Genomic DNA, 21,504 nt, shown 5'->3' with positions numbered 1-21,504 from the left:
TCTAAATTAATATGCACATACTGTTTACTGGCATTTTAGTAAATGAACAGCATTAATGACAGAACACTTACGAAAATCCCACAGAGCGTTAAAAAATGTGATAAGAAGTGGACAGGAGTCTTGGAGGTAAAATAGCAGAGCCAAATACCAGACCATAAGATCGAAATTACATTACAGATTTTGGATATTATGATGATTGATAGACCCAGCTTTGGCAGACTGTCTACTTGATTGTGGAAAATCCTCTTATACCAAATCCCCATGAAGTGACCTCTCCATAGGAGAAACCACATGTTTAGGGAATGAGGAAGGCACATGAGTCACTACACTTATACAAAGAATCCTTAAAGCCACTGCACAGTGTTTACCATTATAAAAATTTAAATAAAAAAAAAAAGACTTCTGGTAATGTCACTCATTATGAAACATAGTCATGTCTGAGCAAAGAATATTCAAGTAGTCATCAAACACTGAAAATGTTTACATTACCAAAGCTTATTTTAATACCTAATAGTTGGTCTATAAATACAACTGTAAGGTCTTTTGTGTGTGTTTATTTTAGCTCATACTTCGCTTCTGCCTGAAATAAGCACTTTGTCTCTGTGTCAAACCAGGTATTTTAGAGGTGTGAACTCCAGCTCAGAACATTTTTGTCAGTGGACCTTCTGCATTAACTTTCTCTTCACTCAATGAAAATCCCAAAACATCAAACCAAGAACATCTTCACAAATGTGCCCCTTCTTTTGGGGCAACACACTTCCTACCTGTCATTCAGCCACCTTTCAATAAAAACTTAGTGAGTCACCAAGAAACTTCCTGAAGATGGATTTCAAAAGCTTGCTGTTCTGCCAGACACACTGTCTAAGTAAGCTTCAGGGCTTACCGTTAGACCTGTGCTTTAATTCTATGTTCTCTCTCATTTTTACCTGGCTGGTTTGCGGACTTGATGGGTCATACGAAGGTACATAGTTCTTCAGAGTATCCTGAGGATTCAGGTGGGGAGGATATCTGATTGTTGGATGAGAGAAGTAGCTCGATGGGGCTGGAGGGAGAATAGCTTGTGTTGGAAATGGCAACGGTGAGGGTGGAGGTGGAGTCCGAGTTGAGATGACTGCAGGAGACAGGAAAGGAAAGAGGACTTATTAGCTGTTGGCCATACTGCTCCGTCCCAATCCTGCAGAATCCTGGGAAACTATACAACCGAAGGCTCTTCATTTCCTCCCTCTGATTTAACCAAACTCTCTTAAAATAAGCTAGTCTTTTACCATTATCCTCCATGCCAGGACTGCTAAGCCCACACAGATATCACCTCCAGTCTAGGGAACGAACAATCTTGCTTTCTAGATCTATGAATGGTTTAAAAACAAGAAGGTTCTCTTTTATAGGTGAAGCCAATAATTCATAAAATATTTCTTTAAGCAAAGTTATTTCCCATCAGAACACATTCTTTGATTAAAAAGTCTTTGTCTCCTAAGTACAGACCAAGTCACAGCATTAAGTAGAGGGCAGGGGACCCACACATTTTTTACCAAAATTCAAAACAGAAGTGTACTCCAATTTTAAGTAAATATTTTGCATTATTTAGAAGGGAAGCCAATAATTAGTAATGTCCTGAATAATTACCTGATCATTGTATAAATGCATTGGAATATTTGAACATAAACCTGGGAACTCTTTTTTTTAATGTAAAGATTCCTTTTAAAACCAAAAGAGTTCTATTTTCTTCCTACTCTAACTTTTACTACATGTAGCTCAAAAGACATTATTGAGATAAGACCGAGAACAAAACCCTCAGAAATGCAAATTTAAACTTTCATATAGGCATATTAACTTACCCATAAATCACATATTTTATAAAGAGAAATAATGTACAAAACATATGTGATGTACATAATGTTTAATTTTACTGTAATTTTTCAAAATTAGTGTGATCATAATTTACTATTTAGTTTTTAAAATAAAATGCTTAAGTTTAAAAATGGGGAAAGAATACAATTGCACAATCATTATCTCCATAATGTTGAATTTGTACTTTACATAAGTACAATTTAAGAGTATCAACCAGTATATATAGAAGTGAAGATTAACTGTCTATTTCTATTTACTATTTTGATCCAGATCATAGGAAATTTATATGATAAATGTTTAGTGTTTTATGAGACAATGTAGCAAACAATATGAAAAATAAATTCCTTCCATGACCTATAAATGAAAATCATCTGGAATGACTTATCTCCAGCTTTGTAATTACGTACAAAAAAAATTACCCTTAAGGGATATTCCTTATCTTCCCCAAAGAAAGCTTTTTCAGAAGATACAAGAAATTTAAAATGTACATCATAGAAGAATCATAAACTCAGTTTTATGGTCACAACTCTGCTCCCTGAATGTCCAGGGAACTCAGAATCCTCTGGATTGTTGCTACAGTACAGATTCCTAGGCCTAACCACAGACCTACTAGATGAGGACCTCCAGGGGTGAGGCACCAGAAAGTGCATTTTAAACAAGTGCCCCACGTAATCTTTGCACACACTGAAGTTTGAGCACCCTCCATCAAAGGGATGCATTTCAGAGAACAATTACATATTTCTTAAAACAAAACTCCTTGCTGAAATACTACTTTATTTAAGAAGTATACATACTTGAATGTATAATTTAAGAAAATGCCAACGCCTAAATTAAATTGCACATCTTTTGACTTAGTGTTGAAGTGCTCTTAATCTCAGCTCAATTTAACCACGGTCTTTACTTATATCTGTACACAAACCCTTGGAGGATATATACATAGCTCCATCATGGGTCCTCTGGGCTTTAAGATCATTTGGCATCAGCAGTTTTGGAAGAGATCTCTTTTGATCTGAACTGGTACATAGCAAATCAGAGCTCAAATCTCTGGGCTCCCAAGTACTTATACTCAAATAAGCTCTGGCTGGCCTGATACAAACTAGATAGAATGCAGAATTCCCAATGAAAGTAAAAATGGATACTTTATCAATAAAAGTCATTCTAGTCCTTTAAAGAAAGAAAAGCAAACTACAAGGCAAAAAATGTTTCCCTTCATTATGAAAGAATTCATACATACATGCATGCATACATGTACATTTATGTATTCCTTGCCTAGATATTACAAAGTCTTCCTAATTGCCTTCTTTCCCCCAGTCTTGCTCCTTCCAATATATCCTGTATAGTCTCAAGTTAATAATTTTTTTAAAAAAATATCATTTAAATCATAGAACTTCTCTGCTAAGAATCTTTCAATGGCTCCCTACTGCTTCAATAATAAAATCCCAACAACTTCACAGGTTTGTACAGACCTCAAGTGCTTTAAGACCCAGTCTTGCTGCACTTCTTTGGCCTCATCTCTGGCCACTCTCTCCTATTCAGGGCACATTTCAACATTTGCGGATCCTTCAACATATGGCAGTTCCTTGCTGCAATGACCTCTACTGCATTGATACACGCTGTCCGCTCTGCCTGAAATGACCGTCCCCCTGGCTTGTTCCTTCTTGTGGTGAACTCACTCTTCAAACTTCAGTTGAGAACACACCTCTTCCAGGCATCTAATCCTCCTCCAAGAATGTAATCCTGTTCATATTCGATGCCTGGCTGATGATATGGTCCCTCTCTCTCCCCACTATGCCATGAGCTCTTTAAGGAGAGAAACTGTTTCTCATGATAAGGTGCCTGCCACAGGCCCTAATATATTACATATTGAACATATATATGGTAAAGGACAAAGGTGGAAGGCTTATCTAGATCTCTCATGGTTTATTATGTAAAAATGTACTGTTGAATTTTTTCCAAATATTAGAAATATAAATACTTTAATCAGATATCATAATAAATGGGTGATTTGACTTCTAAGTTAATTTTGCCCAAATACTCAACGTTACAAATGTATGAAATAGTTACTGATTTTTTTCATCTATCTTAGCAGTACAATAAATAAATGTAAAAAATTTTATATACCACAGCTGACTTGTATATTCTTCTCTTAATTTTATAATTGTCTTAATGATAGCACTGAAGGCCATGCATTTTTAAGTATAGGGACAATACATATCAATATATATCTATAGACCAAAGCTAAGAACTTTATTATAAACAGATGTTATATCCCTTGAATAAAGGTTTAAAAACTAGATTCAGTTTTTTTGAAGAATAAAGAGTTGTCTCACCATAAATTTAAAGCAATAAGAGTATCACTATAAACATATTTTTTTTTATATAATAAACTTTCTCCACCTAAAATTCAGACTACTCCTCTCTAGGGTTTAAGAGCAATAGGTAAAAAGTATGGAGTATTGCTTATGAATTATATCTCATTTTTAATTTTTAAAGAGGATTTAACATTAATTGTTCCTCAAAGTATAAATGTGAAATATTGGATTATTTTTCCTATTTAAGTTATGATATTAAACATAATATCAAGTGTACTAGCCCACAGGAAGGATTCATGTATATGAAATAATTGTCAAAGAAAAGTACTTCTTTTATTTTTCTGATTAATTTTACTCCCAAATAAGTAGTTAAAATATTGATTTCTGTAGAGAAAATAGTATCTATGGAAATAGTGTCTATATATCAATGCTACTGGAAATACTCAAACTCAGCAGCATACTTGAAACTCCATCTTTCTCTTAGTAAATATATAAAATTAGGACCAACCTGGAAGCTACTGTTAAGATAACTATATATTTTCTTATTTTTTGTGACTGTAATCTTTCCAATACAGGCAATTTAAAAATACATTATGCAGATGCTATTTAATTGTATGGCTTTAAAATCTTTCCTCGTATATTAATAAAAATTTTTTGGATCAGATTATGACTCTCCCTCTTTGGTTGAGAAAATAGGTCACCTTAGCTATAAGGACAGAGTTGTGATCCATCCTTGAGGGTTTAGGCTCTGCAAACAAGAGGGAGGTTTCTCTTCTACGCTTGAAACTCCTTACCACTGTGTGCAACTCCAGGTATTCCGGGATGGTGGTGCTGGGGGAAAGTGCTCAATCTTGGGGAGGAATCTTGTGGAGATGTAGAGCTGAACAATGGCTTTTCAGGCTTCTTCATAGTAGTCGGAGAAGACATATCTGCAAAGAAAGAGAGGAAAGCCCAAGCTTTACGACTTTCTTAAGCTACAAGGTTCACATCAACCTAGTAAGAGATCTCATTTTCCAACATTTTATGATTTTTGTACTTTTTGCTCTTTTACAAAATACATACTGAGGGTCAAAGACCCAGCTACGTTGGAGCTTTGAAATATCTGAAGCTATATTTGAATCTCCACTGAAGCTAACCCAAGGCTTCATTAACAGTATCATCGGAATTATTCTGACCACTAAATAAATTTTGAACTTCTGAACAACTAAGCATCACGTTTCCCTCGGTCCCTTGGTTCACATCAAGGTCTTTTTTAACCTCAGCATTTCATTCTTAAATGTATACAATTCAGGGGTTTGTCTTTTGACCGACTGAAAACATAGAGAAAACCTGGTGCAAATGTGAAAAACAACCCTTGAGTATGCTGGTAAGTATAATCTATCACTGATTTAACATCTTTTATGGAAAACTCATTACTTGTTTAGCAAAAGAGACATTCCTTAATTTGTTCATTCTGCAAATATTTATTGGGTTCCTCTATTTGCCAGGTAAAAGGAGGATGTTACAAAAAATAAAAAAGTAATTGCTGCTGTAGGGATATTCACAGTCAGCGAAGAGAAAAATGGTAAGAGGAAAACGGTTGTCAATAGTCGAGAAGGAGAAAGTGTGTTGAGAGCAGAGGTGCTGTGGTGTTTGCTGCTACTTCTCCAGCCTCACTGCACAGGGACAGTGATCACCTCAGCTTCCCCAGGTTAAGGATGGTGCCCCCAGTGACACCATGCTTAAAACATGGATGGGGGTGACATTCCCAGAAGGAGGAAATGTTCCAAAGGAGGAGGGCATGAAATATGTAAGCACTACACATAGTCTGTGGAGTGGTGAAGTACAAAGATGAGAGAGGGAGCGAACAGCTGGCAGGACCCCCACAATGAGGGGTCTCATATTTCATGTATAAATGTCTGAATGCTTATCCTGATAAGAAAACACTATTGATGGGCAAAATAGGATCATATTTGCTGTGTAGAGCAATCCCTCCAGAAACTACATGGAGGATGAATTAGCTGAAATAAAGACAGTAATCCTGGATACCACTTAAGAAGATAAATTAATTACTACATTCATTCCATAGATATTTACTGAAGGTCTAGTGTAGGCCAGACACTGCACTAGATACTGGGGACACAACTGTGACCTAGATTTGGCTTCAGCCTCTATAAAAATTGAAATCTAGACAGGGGATACAGACAAGTTAAAAAGGAATTATAAAAAGTGCTATGATAGGAGAAGTATTCAGGGCTTCATTCATTCATTCATACCACAAATATTTAATACTGCCAAAAGACAGATATGAGACTTGAAATAAGAGTACAGATAGAGCTAATGCAATAATAGATATTTCAACAGAATTAACCCAATTCAATAAATAACTAATTTAGAAAGTCATCATCTTAGGTGACCATGAGACTGTACCATATAGCTAGTTGGAATACGGAATTCAGGACGGAACTCCAGTTGGTAAGGAGAGATGTGCCCTTTTTCCAACACCTAGAGTAATGCTGATTTTTACAGAGGTTTATAAATGTATAGTAAAATGTTCCAAAAATCACATGAGCCATGAAGTTTAGATTTCTATTATCAAAAACTTTAAATATATACACAGGTAGACAGAATAATAATGGATTCTTCTTCAGTACTCATCACTCAGCTTCTTCAACTATTCAATTATTTCATATTTACCCGATCTATACTCCCTCCCCCTGCATTACTTTGAAGCAAATCCCAGGCATCATATAATTTCACCTATAAATATTTTAGCTTAAGAAATATTTTCATATTTCTTCTCATAAAAGGAGAAAATTTTATTAAAAGAAAAAAACCCCAAGACTTTATCACACATAAAATATATATATACAATTTGCATTTTTAATTAAGAACTTTTTTTTGACATGAGAAAAAATCTTCATGGTGCTACTAATATAAGAAACTAGTTATCACTGTTTTACCATTTAAAAAATTACCTAAGCTCTGGTAAAGGCATCCAATAAAATTAAATATATGTTTTCAGCACACTGGCATGTAAAGAATACATATGCTACTGTAACTACAGTAGACATCATAGTCTACAAAAAAATGACAGGCGTACTTGTAGCCGTAAGCTACAATTTGTGACTAACTGGCTGTCACTAACCTATCAGAACTTTGATGAGTCAGTGTACCATTTCCTTATATCTTTCTCAAAAAGAAAAAAAAAAAGAAAGGAAAGAAACTTTTACTAACAAAACCACAGCAACTAATGCTGCTATATATATATATTAAAAAAAAGCTTTTTAAACCATTTAAAAAATAGACAAAGGAAGTTCATTTCAGCTAAGTTACCTTAAAAATGCCAAAAATAATATTTGACTCCACTTAAGAGCTATCTGATTTTAAAAGGTAATACACAGGGTCTTCCATGGTGGCGCAGTGGTTAAGAAATCCACCTGCCAATGCAGGGCACACAGGTTCGAGCCCTGGTGTGGGAAAATCCCACATGCGGTGGAGCAACTAATCCAGTGCGCCACAACTACTGAAGCCCGTGCACCTAGAGCCCATAGCAACAAGAGAAGCCACCACAGTGAGAAGCCCGCACAGCACAACTAGAGAAAGCCCATGTGCAGCAACAAATAAATAAATTAAATAAATAAATTTATGTTTTAAAAAAAGGTAATACACAAATATAGGTTTTGGCCTGCTGCAAGTTAATCACAGACATATAGATTGTTAGAGGTGGAAAGAACCTCTATAACATCCCTCACTTTATAGATGATGTAATAAGTTTCCATTCCAAATTTTTAATTTAAAATTAGCTCTTAGAAAAAGAAACTGGTAAGTTTCTATTGACACTCTTATGCTTTACTTGTGCTTCAATATAAATTTTGAATTAAATTAACGTGGGTAAATGAGTTCCTAAAGTCTCCACAGTATAAGTAATAAAGCATATACTATACATCATTTAAAAACAATTAAATATGACCAGAGTTTGGGAAGCAGAATGAGTGTCATTCTAGTTATGTCATTTCTGGAGAAGATCAACCAAGACTATTGCAACTACTACAACTATTTCAGAATTCTCATTAAACCCAGGCGAATTCACATGAGCCTCTTTTCATAAAGGGCATATAAATCAGGGGTGTTTGTACAGAGAAATTCAACAATATAGGTGATTATGTAATTTTTCAGAAACGAAGCCTTTGCAATTTCTTAGTCAAAATGATACACTTGGCTTTACTGGGTAATTATTACAGGTCCATTTATTTTCTAGTTCTCTTTAGGCATACACTGAATAATAATGGTACCTTCATGTTCAAAACACAGAGAGGAATTATAGAGGCCAACACTGCAGAAACAAGATAAAATTCACTCTTCAAATTGTAAAAGGGGCAATAAACTGCCTTCTTTTTAAACAACAGAATTAGCTTAAAGTAAGTAAAAATAAGAATGGGAAGGTCCACTGTCCATACTGAAACAGTTTTTTTTTAAGAAACAGATAAAGAATGGAAGTATTAGAAAGTAGGCTTAACTGCCTTTGTTTTCCCACTAAATGATATTAACCTTGGGCTCATTAATCAATAAAAATATACTGCTATACAGCCTGTACAAGGCACTAAGTACTTAAGGTGACACAAAATGAACCCCCTACCCCCTCACAAAGAAAAAAAAAACTCACTGGCCTGAAGAGGGAATAAAAATAAAAGGTCAATTATCTGGGAGAAATAAGGGTAGAGTTTCTAGCTATTGCATTTTAAGCATGAATCAAGCTCGCATTGTTTTTATTTTAATTTTATTTTAAATGTCTGAAGTCCAATAGACCTCAAGCCAGACTGAAAAATGATATCGTTGCTATTTTTAATGCTCTAGTATGCTACAGAAAAAACATGTTTGAGGAATGGATATATAGGAAGATGTTTTTACATGACCTTTCTGTGGAGAAAAACAAATGTCATGCTTTTCACAATCTAATGTCCTTCAAGCAGGAAGAATCATACATAAAAAGATTACGTTGAAAATAAGTTGAATAATAATAAAGCTGAATAATATATAAATATACAATAAGTTGAATAATAATACATACATATTAATGCATAAGTTGAGTAATACATGAAATAAAGAAGTTGAAGAGAGAAGCCAGATGATAAGAAAAGGATTAGCTGGTGTTTTTACTGGTGGGAAGGAGGCAGGAGCTGCTGGTGGCGGAGGAGAGGGAAGCAGAGGACAGTGAGGGCTTGAAACCAGGCAAAGAAATTTAAATGTGATTTGGAAAGCAGCACTATATAAATGAATTGATTGCCAAAGGGAAAACTTTCCAAAAGCTCTATTTTTTTCCATTCCCCAACTCGGCCCATTTGATTAAATGGTTAAATCAAGAATTTCCTGTCTCTTCTCTTTCTTAAACACTCCTCATCGTGGTTCATCATAAAAATAGTAGCTGGAATCATCTCCTTCAGATGATATCTTCTTCATTCTAACATCTAGCATGGTACCACATTTTTACTTTAATCTTTCCTTATCATTCTATTTTATTTAAACTTTAAGCTAATTTGTTTATGGCCTCCTGGAGGAGAAGGGGGGCCAGAAGGGATGTGCTTCTAACTCTGTGCCTTTCCTAGCACAGGATAGTCCCCTGGGCTAGAAAATTGCTTTTCTGCCCTCTTATTCCATTTATAGAACAATATTTTATCCACTGAACCAACTTGATTTACTTTCTCTTTAAGTAATCCCTCCTAAAGAATTTTGGCGGTCTAGATTTCCTTAATGATCTTATGATTGTGTCTTATATTATTTGATGGTTTTTTCATTATTATTTTGCACTTGTTATATCCATAGCATGCCTATATGTATGCTTAAAAAAGTTGACTAGTGGCTTACCTCCTACAGAAGATGATTTTATCAAGGGCACAAAAAAAATGTGGAGGACAAGATCATGCTACTCAGGAAAAGAATTTTTTAAAATCTAGGATTAAAAGAAGGTAGAAGAGGTGGAGCAGACACCGAGTCTAGGCAGTTTATTTTAGAATCTCTTGCATGTGAAAGAAGCTATCTGGGGGAATGATAACCAGTAGCGTAGGATGAGTGAAATAACCACAGTCAGTCTATCTTAAAATGTATGATGCATGAATAGATACCACCAGATGAGAAGGAACTGAATGTAAAGCAAAGAGAGAAAACAAAATCAGTCACTGAGCTTCTAATAAGTGTGAGAAACTAAGGAAAGGCATCAAGTTCAAGATGTTAAACAAGACCACCTGCTCCCTGCCCTGGTGATGCTTACAGTTCAGCATTAAATACAAAACTTCATTAAATAATTGCAAGTGTGATAATACTGGATTATGGAAAGGATTCTTCTTAATGGCAAAAAATTAGAGACGCTATCTTTTTAAAGGAGATTCACACTCATGGTGCTCGTCTTCAATGTCTACACCCATGTTTAGATTTATAATTGGACAATTAGCTATGGCTTTAGAAACCAATTGCGTAGTTAAATACATAATAGAAGACTACCATGTAAGAAAAAGTTCATGTAGGTTACTTATATAAGTCAGTTCATTTAGACTTAAGCATGCCTTTAAATAAGTATTTTGCAAAAGCAAGTTATCACATAATTTTTACTAGCCATACTGTAAGATTTTTTGGCACTCTGACGTACATACATCCTAAGCCCTGATGTGTCATTCATTTCACCGCAACACTTCAAAGAGATAAAGGTTTAAGCAAATAAAGAGTTAGATCAACTCATCTCCCAACAACGTAATTTCATCTACAAAGGAAGAGCATTGCTGTGAAACACAGCGTATGTACTCGACTAGTTGGCAGCTTGCACAAATGGCGCTCCAGATGTATATCTGTTCAAGTCAGCCCAAGGCAACAATTTTGATCAATTCTAATGTGATAAAATGCTGCAGGGAAAGTGTGCAGAAATGTGTTTACGTCAGCCCTTAATTAAACTGTTGTTCACTTCCAAAGAACCTTAGGAAACACTAATGAGACATGAGTTTTGGCAATTTCTTCATCAAAGCAAAGACCCCTTCCTCAGTCTGTAGCAACCTGTCATCCAAGTCGCTCCCGGGATAAATGTCACATGACACTCCAATCAGTTAGCCACCTGTTAGTAGAACTTCACTGAAGTCAACTAGTGATCTAGGGCAAGCTCCAACAGCTACCTCAACACCTGCCTGTCTGGGGCACCTGCTCCTTTTTCACATATAGGAGAGCAATATGTTAGCTTTTCCAATATGCTTCAGTGGATTAAGGTTACAAATCGAATTTCTATCACCTACGTAGAAAACACATCATTTTCTTTTAAAAAAAATTCCTATTCTTCTTCCCTATATGACACTTACAGCTTACAACTATTTGAAGTCGATTATGTAAGAGCACACAAGAATTCTTGAATTTCTATGAAGCTGTTCTTTTCAGCATAGCATAACACTAACTTAAAATATATTAACTGTGCCATTCCTATGATTTAGAAAAACATATTTCTATCTAGTTAACAAAGAAGCAAATTGCCTCAAAATCTTTTAAAATACCAATCCTTTTACATCTTCCTAAGTTGTCTTTCTTATTTACATGTCATACTTGTAAACAAGTCTAAAAGAACCCTCTTGATACAAATCATCACTTGCCGACTTCTCTTATTTTCCAGTATTTAATGTTAAGGTATATTTTATTATGAGGTGCTTAAAAAGCTATAATCATTGTTAAAAATGTCTTCCTTATTTTTTACATTATCAAGCTGCTGAGCAGATGTTCCAGGATTCTTTTTTTGCAGAAGAAAACTCAAGGTGCAATGAAACTTTGGTCCTTTGGTATGAGCATGATACAGATCAAAGAAGAAAAGTGCATATGTGAGAACATTTAGCTTAGGGAGTCCAGGGACTAGGATTTGACAAGATTTTATTATATTGACAAGTCTTACTAACTTAATACCCCTCATAGTTTTCCAAGTTTCTTTATTTTTTACAGGTTTTAGACTTCTCTAGATTTTAAAGAGCTTTATAGATTTTTAAAAACTCTGGATATAGAAAAGCTCTTCAGAGACCAAACTCATTGGAAGAAGGCAAATGTGGTTAACACGCCCGTTACTCCATTGAAACTCTGTCAAGCAACACAAAACAGACTGACAAGTGAACGTTAGCTAAACTGGGGAATTTCTGCTTTCCATTAAAATGTTGGGGTGAAAGCTGGACGACAACATGAAAAAGGAATGACCCATCTGTATAAAATAATAACGCTCTTTATAATACATGAGATAATAAATGAGAGGCTACTAAAGCTGGTGTGTGGGACGAGTTCAGGAGCTGGAAATCTGATACTTTTACTTCAGGCCATAAATCCGGAGTCAGTCCTGAGACAGGGAAACAGCTTGGGCCCTGAGCCCAGAGGACAAGGAGAAGGCAGGCAGGATGACTCTGCCAACTGAGCGCTGAAAGAGACCCAGGCTTCTCTCCCTCTGTTTTTGCCTGGGGGTGAATTGTGTGCAGGAGAGGAAAGTTTAGAGGAGAGGCTATTTATAACTGCATAAATGTTATATAAAATACTGCAATTACCAAGCACAGAAGATCCCGGCCCAGAGCTTTGATGGATTTATTTCTATTGTTTCCCTGTGGGGAACCATACTGATCCTTACTTTCCTAAGTTTTACCTGTAGATAAAGGACCTATGTGGGGATACAGCCACTGTGGAGAACAGTATGGAGGTTCCTTAAAAAACTACAAATAGAACTACCATACGACCCAGCAATCCCACTACTGGGCATATACCCTGAGAAAACCATAGTTCAAAAAGAGTCATGGACCACAATGTTCACTGCAGCTGTATTTACAATAGCCAGGACATGGAAGCAACCTAAGTGTCCACAGACAGATGAATGGATAAAGAAGATGTGGCCCATATATACAATGGAATATTACTCAGCCATAAAAAGAAATGAAATTGGGTCATTTGTAGTGAGGTGGATGGACCTAGAGACTGTCATACAGAGTGAAGTAAGTCAGAAAGAGAAAAACAAATACCATATGCTAACACATATATATGGAATCTTAAAAAAAAAAAAAAAAGGTTCTGAAGAACCTAGGGGCAGGACAGGAATAAAGACTCAGATGTAGAGAATGGACTTGAGGATACGGGGAGGGGGAAGGGTAAGCTGGGACGAAGTGAGAGAGTAGCATGGACATATATACACTACCAAATGTAAAATAGATAGCTAGTGGGAAGCAGCTGCATAGCACAGGGAGATCAGCTTGGTGCTTTGTGACCACCTAGAAGGGCGGGATAGGGAGGGTGGGAGGGAGATGCAAGAGGGAGGAGATATGGGGATATATGTATATGTATAGCTGATTCACTTTGTTATAAAGCAGAAGCTAACACACCACTGTAAAGCAAGTATACTCCAATAAAGATGTTAAAAAAAAAAAAAAAAAGGACCTATGTGGGGAAGTGCCTCGAGGGATTGAGCCTGTAGGACAAGAAAGGAGAGAGACCAAGTAGGGGTCTTTACTTGAAAGCTTTGCATATTCCCTGAGGTACCCTCTCCATTTCCCCATTTCCTTCACAATAAAATGGGGCTCTCTCAGCTCCTGGGAAGAAAAGATGTACTGTGATGCCCAATGGTTTAAATGAAATATAAATGACAGAAAAGAGGTGCATGGGTAGAGTCACAAGGCCATAGATTCACTGTTCTGTAAAGATATTTCAGAGGACATGCTTCAAAATTGCTTATAGAGCCATGTGCTGTGTCTAAATAGTATGGATATGACAGTGGAGTTAAACAAACCACTCAGGCACTGCTAGTGAGAATATAAATTGATAAGACCTTTCCAGATTTTGTGCCAGTATTTATCAAAAGCCTTAGAAATGGACATAATATTTAACTCAGGAATTCTACAGTAGGAATGTATTTATTCCTTTAACAAAATTTCATTGAGCATCTATGTATTTGGTGACTTAGTGCCAAACAATATGCCAGGTACCGGGGACAATGAATAGAACTAGACAGGAACAAAATGATCAGATTTAAGTACAAAGATTTGTATGCAACGATGTTCACTGTATCTTTATTAACTATATAAAGACTTGGAAACTATCTAAACATCCACAAGTAAAGCAGACCTTCAAAACTGTAGAGTAGAGCCAAAGGGTGGCATACTATGCAGCATTATAAACTGGAAATTGAATGACATGGTAACATGCTATTATATTATAAATAAAAGACCAAAAAAAAAAAAAACCCGAAAAGAATTTACAAAATAGCATATATTGTATAAGCCCAATTTAGTGCAAAAATTTTACTTGACATAGAATATATAGGATATGCATAGAAAAAATATATAGAAAATAGACTGGCATATAATATATCCAAATATTAACATGAGTTATCTCCATGTGATAGAATTACAGGTGACTTTTATTTTCTTGTTTATATTTGACAATTTGTTTTTCAAATCCCCCACAAATAATATTTACTTTTATAATAAAAAATGGTAAAATACATATTTGGAGAAAAAAATACTGCTTGTAGGTCCATAGAATATTATAAATAGTTCCCAGTGATGGGTGGACAACACCGGATCTTGATACTGAGCCAGACATTACGCTTTAAGAAGGAAATGCCTCACTGGTCTTAGATATTGGATGCTACAAAAATGTAAAATGAAACGCTTCAATGTAACGTTTGCAATTTAGTTGGCTAAAGGCAAAACAATATATTTTTGAGAATACAATTGAAAAGAAATATCTGAATATCTGTTTCTAAGGAGTCTTCTAGATGTAAAATTTTATGATTCTGTGGCAAATGTGAATAAGTCCTTCCTACACACTCCAAGTTAACAAAAAGCTCTGAATGTTATGACAAGACATATGGACTTAATCCCACTACAGTAGTTTGATGATGATGCCAGATGATTCAAAAAATAATTAGCTGCCATGTTAAGAAAGTATCTCCATATATATATATTTATCACACTCTAAAATAACTTTGGAAAATCGGCAAACTACATTAAGAAGAGATAAGATGTCATCTTCAATTAGATTTCTCAATTTTTTTTTCTTTTAAGGAAATCAGTTCTTTTTCAAAGGAGAAAACAGAAAATATGGTAGTCTTCATGTTAAATATATGAAAATTCTTACTTTAATCTCTGAGTTATTTAATCTTAACTACACAAGCATATTACTACATCCTTGAGCAATTTGAAACCTTTTGTGATAATTTAAGTCTCTCTATATAGTATATTCCAACCCAAGCCTGTAAGTAGCATGTTTCTACAAGTCTCTGTTTATCACAGCTCTATTTAAAAAAAAGACTCCAGGCTACACCAACACCCAATACCAAGTTAAAGCTCAAACCCCTTTGAAGCTCACGAACACCTTCCTGAGACGTTAAAAAAAAAAAAAGCCTTGAATAATGAAGAACAATGCTAAAAGAGTGAATACTGAATAAATGAAAACTTATTTTTAAAAAACACTTCAAAATACTTTTGTCCATTAAGCAATTTCATTTCAACAGACAGACGATGATAAAGTATCTTGAGTAATGTCAGAAAATCTAATTTGAAAGGAGGAAAAGCACCAAACAATTATGCAAGATTTGGAGTATATTTTAGATGCTTATTAAATATTGGCATAGGTAAATAGTTGCTATTCGCCAAATAGTTGCCTCTGGGGAGAACCTCTTGGCTATAGAGGCTTATTAGTGTTAAGCATCTGAGAGCCATGGACTATAAAATAAAATCAATACTGTAACCTTAACTGTAAAAGTCAGAAAGATACTGGAAGAGTTCTAATTTAACAAGATTACAGATGACTTTTTAGAGAACATTTGGGGAAAAGCCATGCATTTAGCAACATTTATGCTACAAGACATCTCAAGGTTTAGGTTGTTACTAATGCTGTTATTATACATGCTGGTAATGGTTAGGGTTGATTCTACTGATGTGTTACTTTAGTGGATTTACAGGAAAGTCCTGGAAATGATCTGGAACTTATTTCAAATAAAATCATTAAACTTAGGTAGTAAACTAATTGCTTAGGAACAATTATGATTTGATGTGGTTTAGTGTAGCAGACAAAAAAATTCACGAAAATTTTAAGGTCGTCACTTTGGCAGCTCAATGCAAATATGATTACTCTGCACAATATTCCGTTTCTTTTAATGGAAAAGTAGTCAAAACTGGTATAAGTTGTAGTTTTTAAGTTCAGTCTAAATCTATATTTCTCCTTTAACAAATGTAAATGAAGAAAAAAAGAACATCCTGTGAATGAAATTACTATGATGGCATATTTATTATCTTAATGGTTTTAGAAATCACGTGAAATTGATCAGTAACAAAACCTCTATTTAGTAATGGACCAATTACATTTGTGAGATAATGTCAATGAAACAGAATATTGTCACAGGATAATGGTCTCCTATTGCTATATCCCTAGTCATTTAGAGAAAATATAAATGTTGCCGTCTGGCTGAGTCATTTATTTTCAAAGGAGGAGACACAGATCCCATAACAATGTTCTGTTATAATAACTCAATCTCTCTCAATCATTTGTTGTACCAGAATGGTGCAGGACAGGGCTTGTATTTGTAAGAACTGCACATTCCTCAGGTATAAGGCAAAACATATGAGGCCTCCAAGCACCTAAACAGCCAATTTTCAAGTTATTCAACAAGAGCATTTAAAATAAACATCTAAAAAATAATTTAGGAAATGGAAAATGTTCAGAGTCTTCAAAAAGATTCATGTTAATGAAAGCTCAAAGACTCAAGTATTAAAGATCTGTAAGTACTCTGACTTCAATTAATTTAAAATCCAGAACATTAGAACACAAAGGAACCTTACCATCCAACTTTATCTCACAGATGAGAAAACTCAGTTTACTGACATTAAGTGTTTTGTCTAAGGCCATACCGCTATTTATTTATATTATATAAATATATAATTTTTATATTTTGACACACATAGCTCAGTTTAAACTGAATGTACGTCACACACCTCAACTAAAGACATTCTAGACTTTAGGATTATTTATTAACAACATCTTATTATTAAAAGGAAAAGAGATTCTTAACCTGAGTCCAGCCCAAGGACTGCACTCATGAATCCCTGGAGTCTGTGAACTCTTCTGCTATTATATGTATTTATTTGTAGTAAAGTTTCATATGTGTCAGGAAAAAAAACAACTCTCATAGAGGTTTTGTAACTAGTTTGCAAAACTATGAACACAGCATGACAATGACTTCTTTGGAAGGCAGTATATATAGTAATAATGAGCATGGATTCTGAAGGGGAAGAGACAAGGGCTCCCATTCTATCTTTGCTACTTATCTGTGTATCTATGTCAAATTTCTTAACCACTGTAGTGATGAGCTTAATGAGCTGTAAAACGTTTGTTTGTTTTTAAATAGGATTGAAAAGAAAGATATATGTAAAGTCTTAGCTCAATCCTGAAAAGGAGTAAGTGCTCAATAAATGGTAGCCACAAATGGCAGGAGGGTCTGGTTTTCCTCAGTTTAAATGTATTTGTTGAACGAAAAGATTTAAATTTATGTGGTTTATTCAACAAATAAATGATATACAAAAGTGAGTAAATATAAAAATAGTTAATAGGACTATTATAGGTTAAAGACAAGTTGAAAATACAAATATGGTATTGGATCTGTTTGGGACCTTCATTTAAACAAAACAACCTATATGATATTCTGGGGAATTTGCACATGGGTTATACAGTATATATATATTAAGGAATTATTGTTATATTTGTTAAATTAATAATGGTATTGGGTTGTATTAAAAATAAAAATCATTGTCTATTAGAAACTTAAGTATTTATAAGTAAAATGACACATTATCTGGGATTTACTTTAAAATACTTAAAAAACTGGAAGATATTGAAAGAAACAAGATGGGCAAAATATTGATAACAGTTAAAGCTGAAAAACGGTACATGGAAGTTCACTTTATGATTCTTTCTATTTTTGACATTCTCTATAACAAAAAGCTTTTTAAAACTTTAAATATTGTGCTTAAACATTCCATCCAAACCAGCTCTTCTCCACATTTATCCATCAAAAGTACTCATATCTCCCTTTTTTTTTTTAGTTCAAAAACTTAATCATGGCACAAATATTAAGAGGTTGATATTTTAAAAAAGAAGATATACATTTTACCATCTCAAAATTTTGTTATGACAATTCTTTCAGAACCTGAAAACTCATAAATTCACCTCTACACTTATTCTAGTTCTACAAGGTCTAAGAGAATCTTCCATGAAGCTCCCTAGAACTGTCCGCCTGCCAAGACTTGTTAAGCAGTGTTCAAATTCTCCTAGTCCATTTCTCCCTATGGAGGTAAGTTTATATATTGATTCCCTAGGTGGGTTGCAGGATAACAGAAAAATACAAAAAAAAAAAAAAAAAAAATCAGCCTTTGAAAAAGAAGACCTAGGCTCTGCTCTTAATTATCTGGACACTATGGATGAGACAGCCTCTCTGATTCTTAGATTGCTTACCTGTCAGATAAGGAGCTTGAACTATGTCTCCCCTAAGGCTTCTAATAATCTGTGTTCTATCCCTGAAAAATCAACTTCTTATTGTATATGATATTGGTGGTATAATAACTCAAAAGAAACTGGCTTTCCAAACTACTTCAAAATAAACTTAAATAGGAAATTAATGTGTAAATGGATTTGAAATAAAACCTTTTACCACTCTAAGAAACTTTTCATGGTTCACTAGGATAACGAAGCACACTGTCTCCCATGGATTTTCCACTTTCCTAATTTAGACTGTGTTCTACCAATCTAGAGAGCCAGTGTCACATAGCAAGTTGCTATTTTTTTCAAACTGATTATCCATGATGGTTTTTCTACAAAATGCTGTATTTTCAAATCATTAAGGCTCCAGAAGACAGAAATATGAGTATCACTTTCCCCTAGTAAGTAGTATTGTCCCTTCTAGCATGTACACAAGTTGCGTCCCATCCAAAATGCTCCTCCTGATGAGAACACATGAAAAGAGCACAAACATCTGTTAATTAGTAGGCAATGTAAGGAATTCTGATGAAAGCCTTCACCAACAACGTATTGTCTTCCTTTCTGTTTGAAAGATGTTCATAATGTGATTTTTCAACTACAGCAGTGTAGCGGAAGAGAATGAAATACACTATGATGAAGGCATCCCCAGAGTTTGCCCTCCGATGACATAATATATGGAGAGTCATTGCAAGTTCTGTAAGAACTGTAAGTTCTTGATTTTTGATATTCTTTTAATAATAAGCTAAACAAAAAAGCTTAAAAATTGTACTTAAACATTAAATTGAAGCCATCTCTTCACACGTATCCATCAAAAGCGCTTGTATCTTTGATTCTGTCTGGTTCAAAATTTGATATTTGAACATTTGATATTTAATCCTTGTGATACAAACTCTAGGAATGTAAGGAATTGCTGGTGTTCTATCTGGTCCCCAAAGGGAGCTTAAACATTCTTCCAGGAGATTACTAAGCTGTTTCCTTGCCATTTTCCAGGACTTCATTTAATGTCAGTAGTTACTCAACTATTTGTGAAAGCTGCTCATTCACCCAACTTCTACAGCTAGAAGAACCTTGAGAGTTTATCATTTGTCAGACTGTAGTTTGGGCTAGAGCACTGTTTTCCAAGGTTTGAATGTAGGACTAAATCTCCCTATAGATTCTTAGATGGGGGAAAAAAGGTTCTGAAGTCGCAAACTTAATAAACATATTCAGTCAATATCCACTCATGGATATTCACATTCACAGCACACAGTAGTATATTAAATATTCTACAAACTCATTTATGAATAAAAAAGTTTAAATTTTTGTTTAAATAAAAATTTCCAAACTTAGTTGAATGCTCTTGTATCTAGCATATCTATTAATATTTTTTTAAACTTACGAAAGGCTGGTCTCTGATTCTGGTTCTATCAGTGTCACCAAACTCTATTGATTGTTATTTATTTCCTATACTTGATTAAATGCATGATACTAAGCTGGCATTATTACTCTTTAGCCCCCAGTGTTCCCTTGAGCCCTTTGGCTTAATTCATTATTTATTTAAAACCATATCCTTACAGAACTCTATAAAGTGCAAATTAAAATTGAGCACAACATATAAGACTCTATTACTAATGAGAACATTTGCAAATTTATCACAAATAAATCTCTAGGTCTTGGAAATGTATTAAAACTTCAGAAAAACTAGCTGAAGACTTCTCTGTACAACAGAACTGTAAATTTTTTTAAATAGTGCTTTTTTCTGGTACCTATAGCAACCAGAATGTGATGCCTAAATACTGCTATTTGAGAGTCCAGTATAAATTTTTAAACTACTCTTAAAATTGTAATTACATACCAATACACCTCTAAGTAGTGCTAGTTTTTGCTAATATACCAATTTATTGATTTTTGTGTAAAGATTTATTTCTCATAATGCTTAAAAGTAAGTTGGGCATGGAGATAGTCCCCTCATAACCTGATTTACATTATTTATTCTCTGTGAAGAAACTGTTTTCATAAATAATAAAAATTTGTATTTCTGTTCAGCAGGTCAAGGGCTGGAAATTTAATTTATTCATATTTATGTGCCCAATGCCTAGAAAAGTCCTGGCAAATAATAGGCATTTGATAAATGTTAATTTAGTTCAATTATCTCAAATTCTAAATGTGTAGGAACTAATAAAATTTTACTGCATTAAAAGTCTTTCTGAATTTACATTTTATCTAAGATTACAAGTTGTTTAAATACTCATTAGACTAAGAAGCTGTTAAATTTTCCATTTAGAAAGCCCAGCTGTATATTACAAATATATTTACCATATCACTAAACGTCTGTTAAATAGCGTTTTAGGAGCTTTATATTCAGGCTTAGACGGATCAGCGACTATTAGAATGGCAGAGACAGAGTGATACAAAGAATTGTTTCAAATGTTCAAGCATACCAATTACTAGTTTGTTAAATTTCTGGCCACGAAAATACTACAAGCTTTAGTCCCAAGAAAGTAACTTAAATTAGAGGAAAAACCAAGACCTGCCTCTATTTTTCCTCTTACATCAGAAGTTACAAAGGACTACTGTAATGATTTCAAGAGAATTATATCAATGAGGAATTTAGTCTGTGAACTGGCTCAGGTGGGAAAAAATTTAAGGTAGACAAGCTCTCAGAGGGAATATTTTGTGAGGTAAGTATTAGAATAATAAAAGAAATTTTCAACATGCAAATTGATAAGCTATCCTGGTTCTATTAATTTAACCATTAAAATGATGGAAAGCACTATCCAAAAAACAAAGTTTTCAATAGAGGTAGAACCAGTCACGAGGTTTAAGACTAGGGAATTCATAAAAGAGACTAAGCAAGAAAAAAATA

General features: G+C 34.4%; 1 protein-coding gene across 8 annotated transcripts in view; it reads right to left on the bottom strand.

Moving 5' to 3' along the window:
* The window catches only part of NFIB (nuclear factor I B), a 236,964-nt gene that overhangs the window by 36,869 nt on the left and 178,591 nt on the right, over positions 1-21,504 (bottom strand). For all 8 annotated transcript variants that reach the window (XM_059924715.1, XM_059924712.1, XM_059924713.1 and 5 more), the window contains 2 exons: positions 4,955-5,089; positions 927-1,111 (listed from right to left, as the gene is read on the bottom strand). In XM_059924715.1, coding sequence (XP_059780698.1) covers positions 927-1,111; positions 4,955-5,089 — 320 coding nt within the window. The remainder of the gene's footprint in view (positions 1-926; positions 1,112-4,954; positions 5,090-21,504) is intronic.

Source organism: Balaenoptera ricei, chromosome 6, assembly GCF_028023285.1.
Source record: "Balaenoptera ricei isolate mBalRic1 chromosome 6, mBalRic1.hap2, whole genome shotgun sequence".
Taxonomy (NCBI): domain Eukaryota; kingdom Metazoa; phylum Chordata; class Mammalia; order Artiodactyla; family Balaenopteridae; genus Balaenoptera; species Balaenoptera ricei.
The sequence above is the reverse complement of the archived record's forward strand: the minus strand, read 5'-3'. Positions and strand labels throughout refer to the sequence as shown.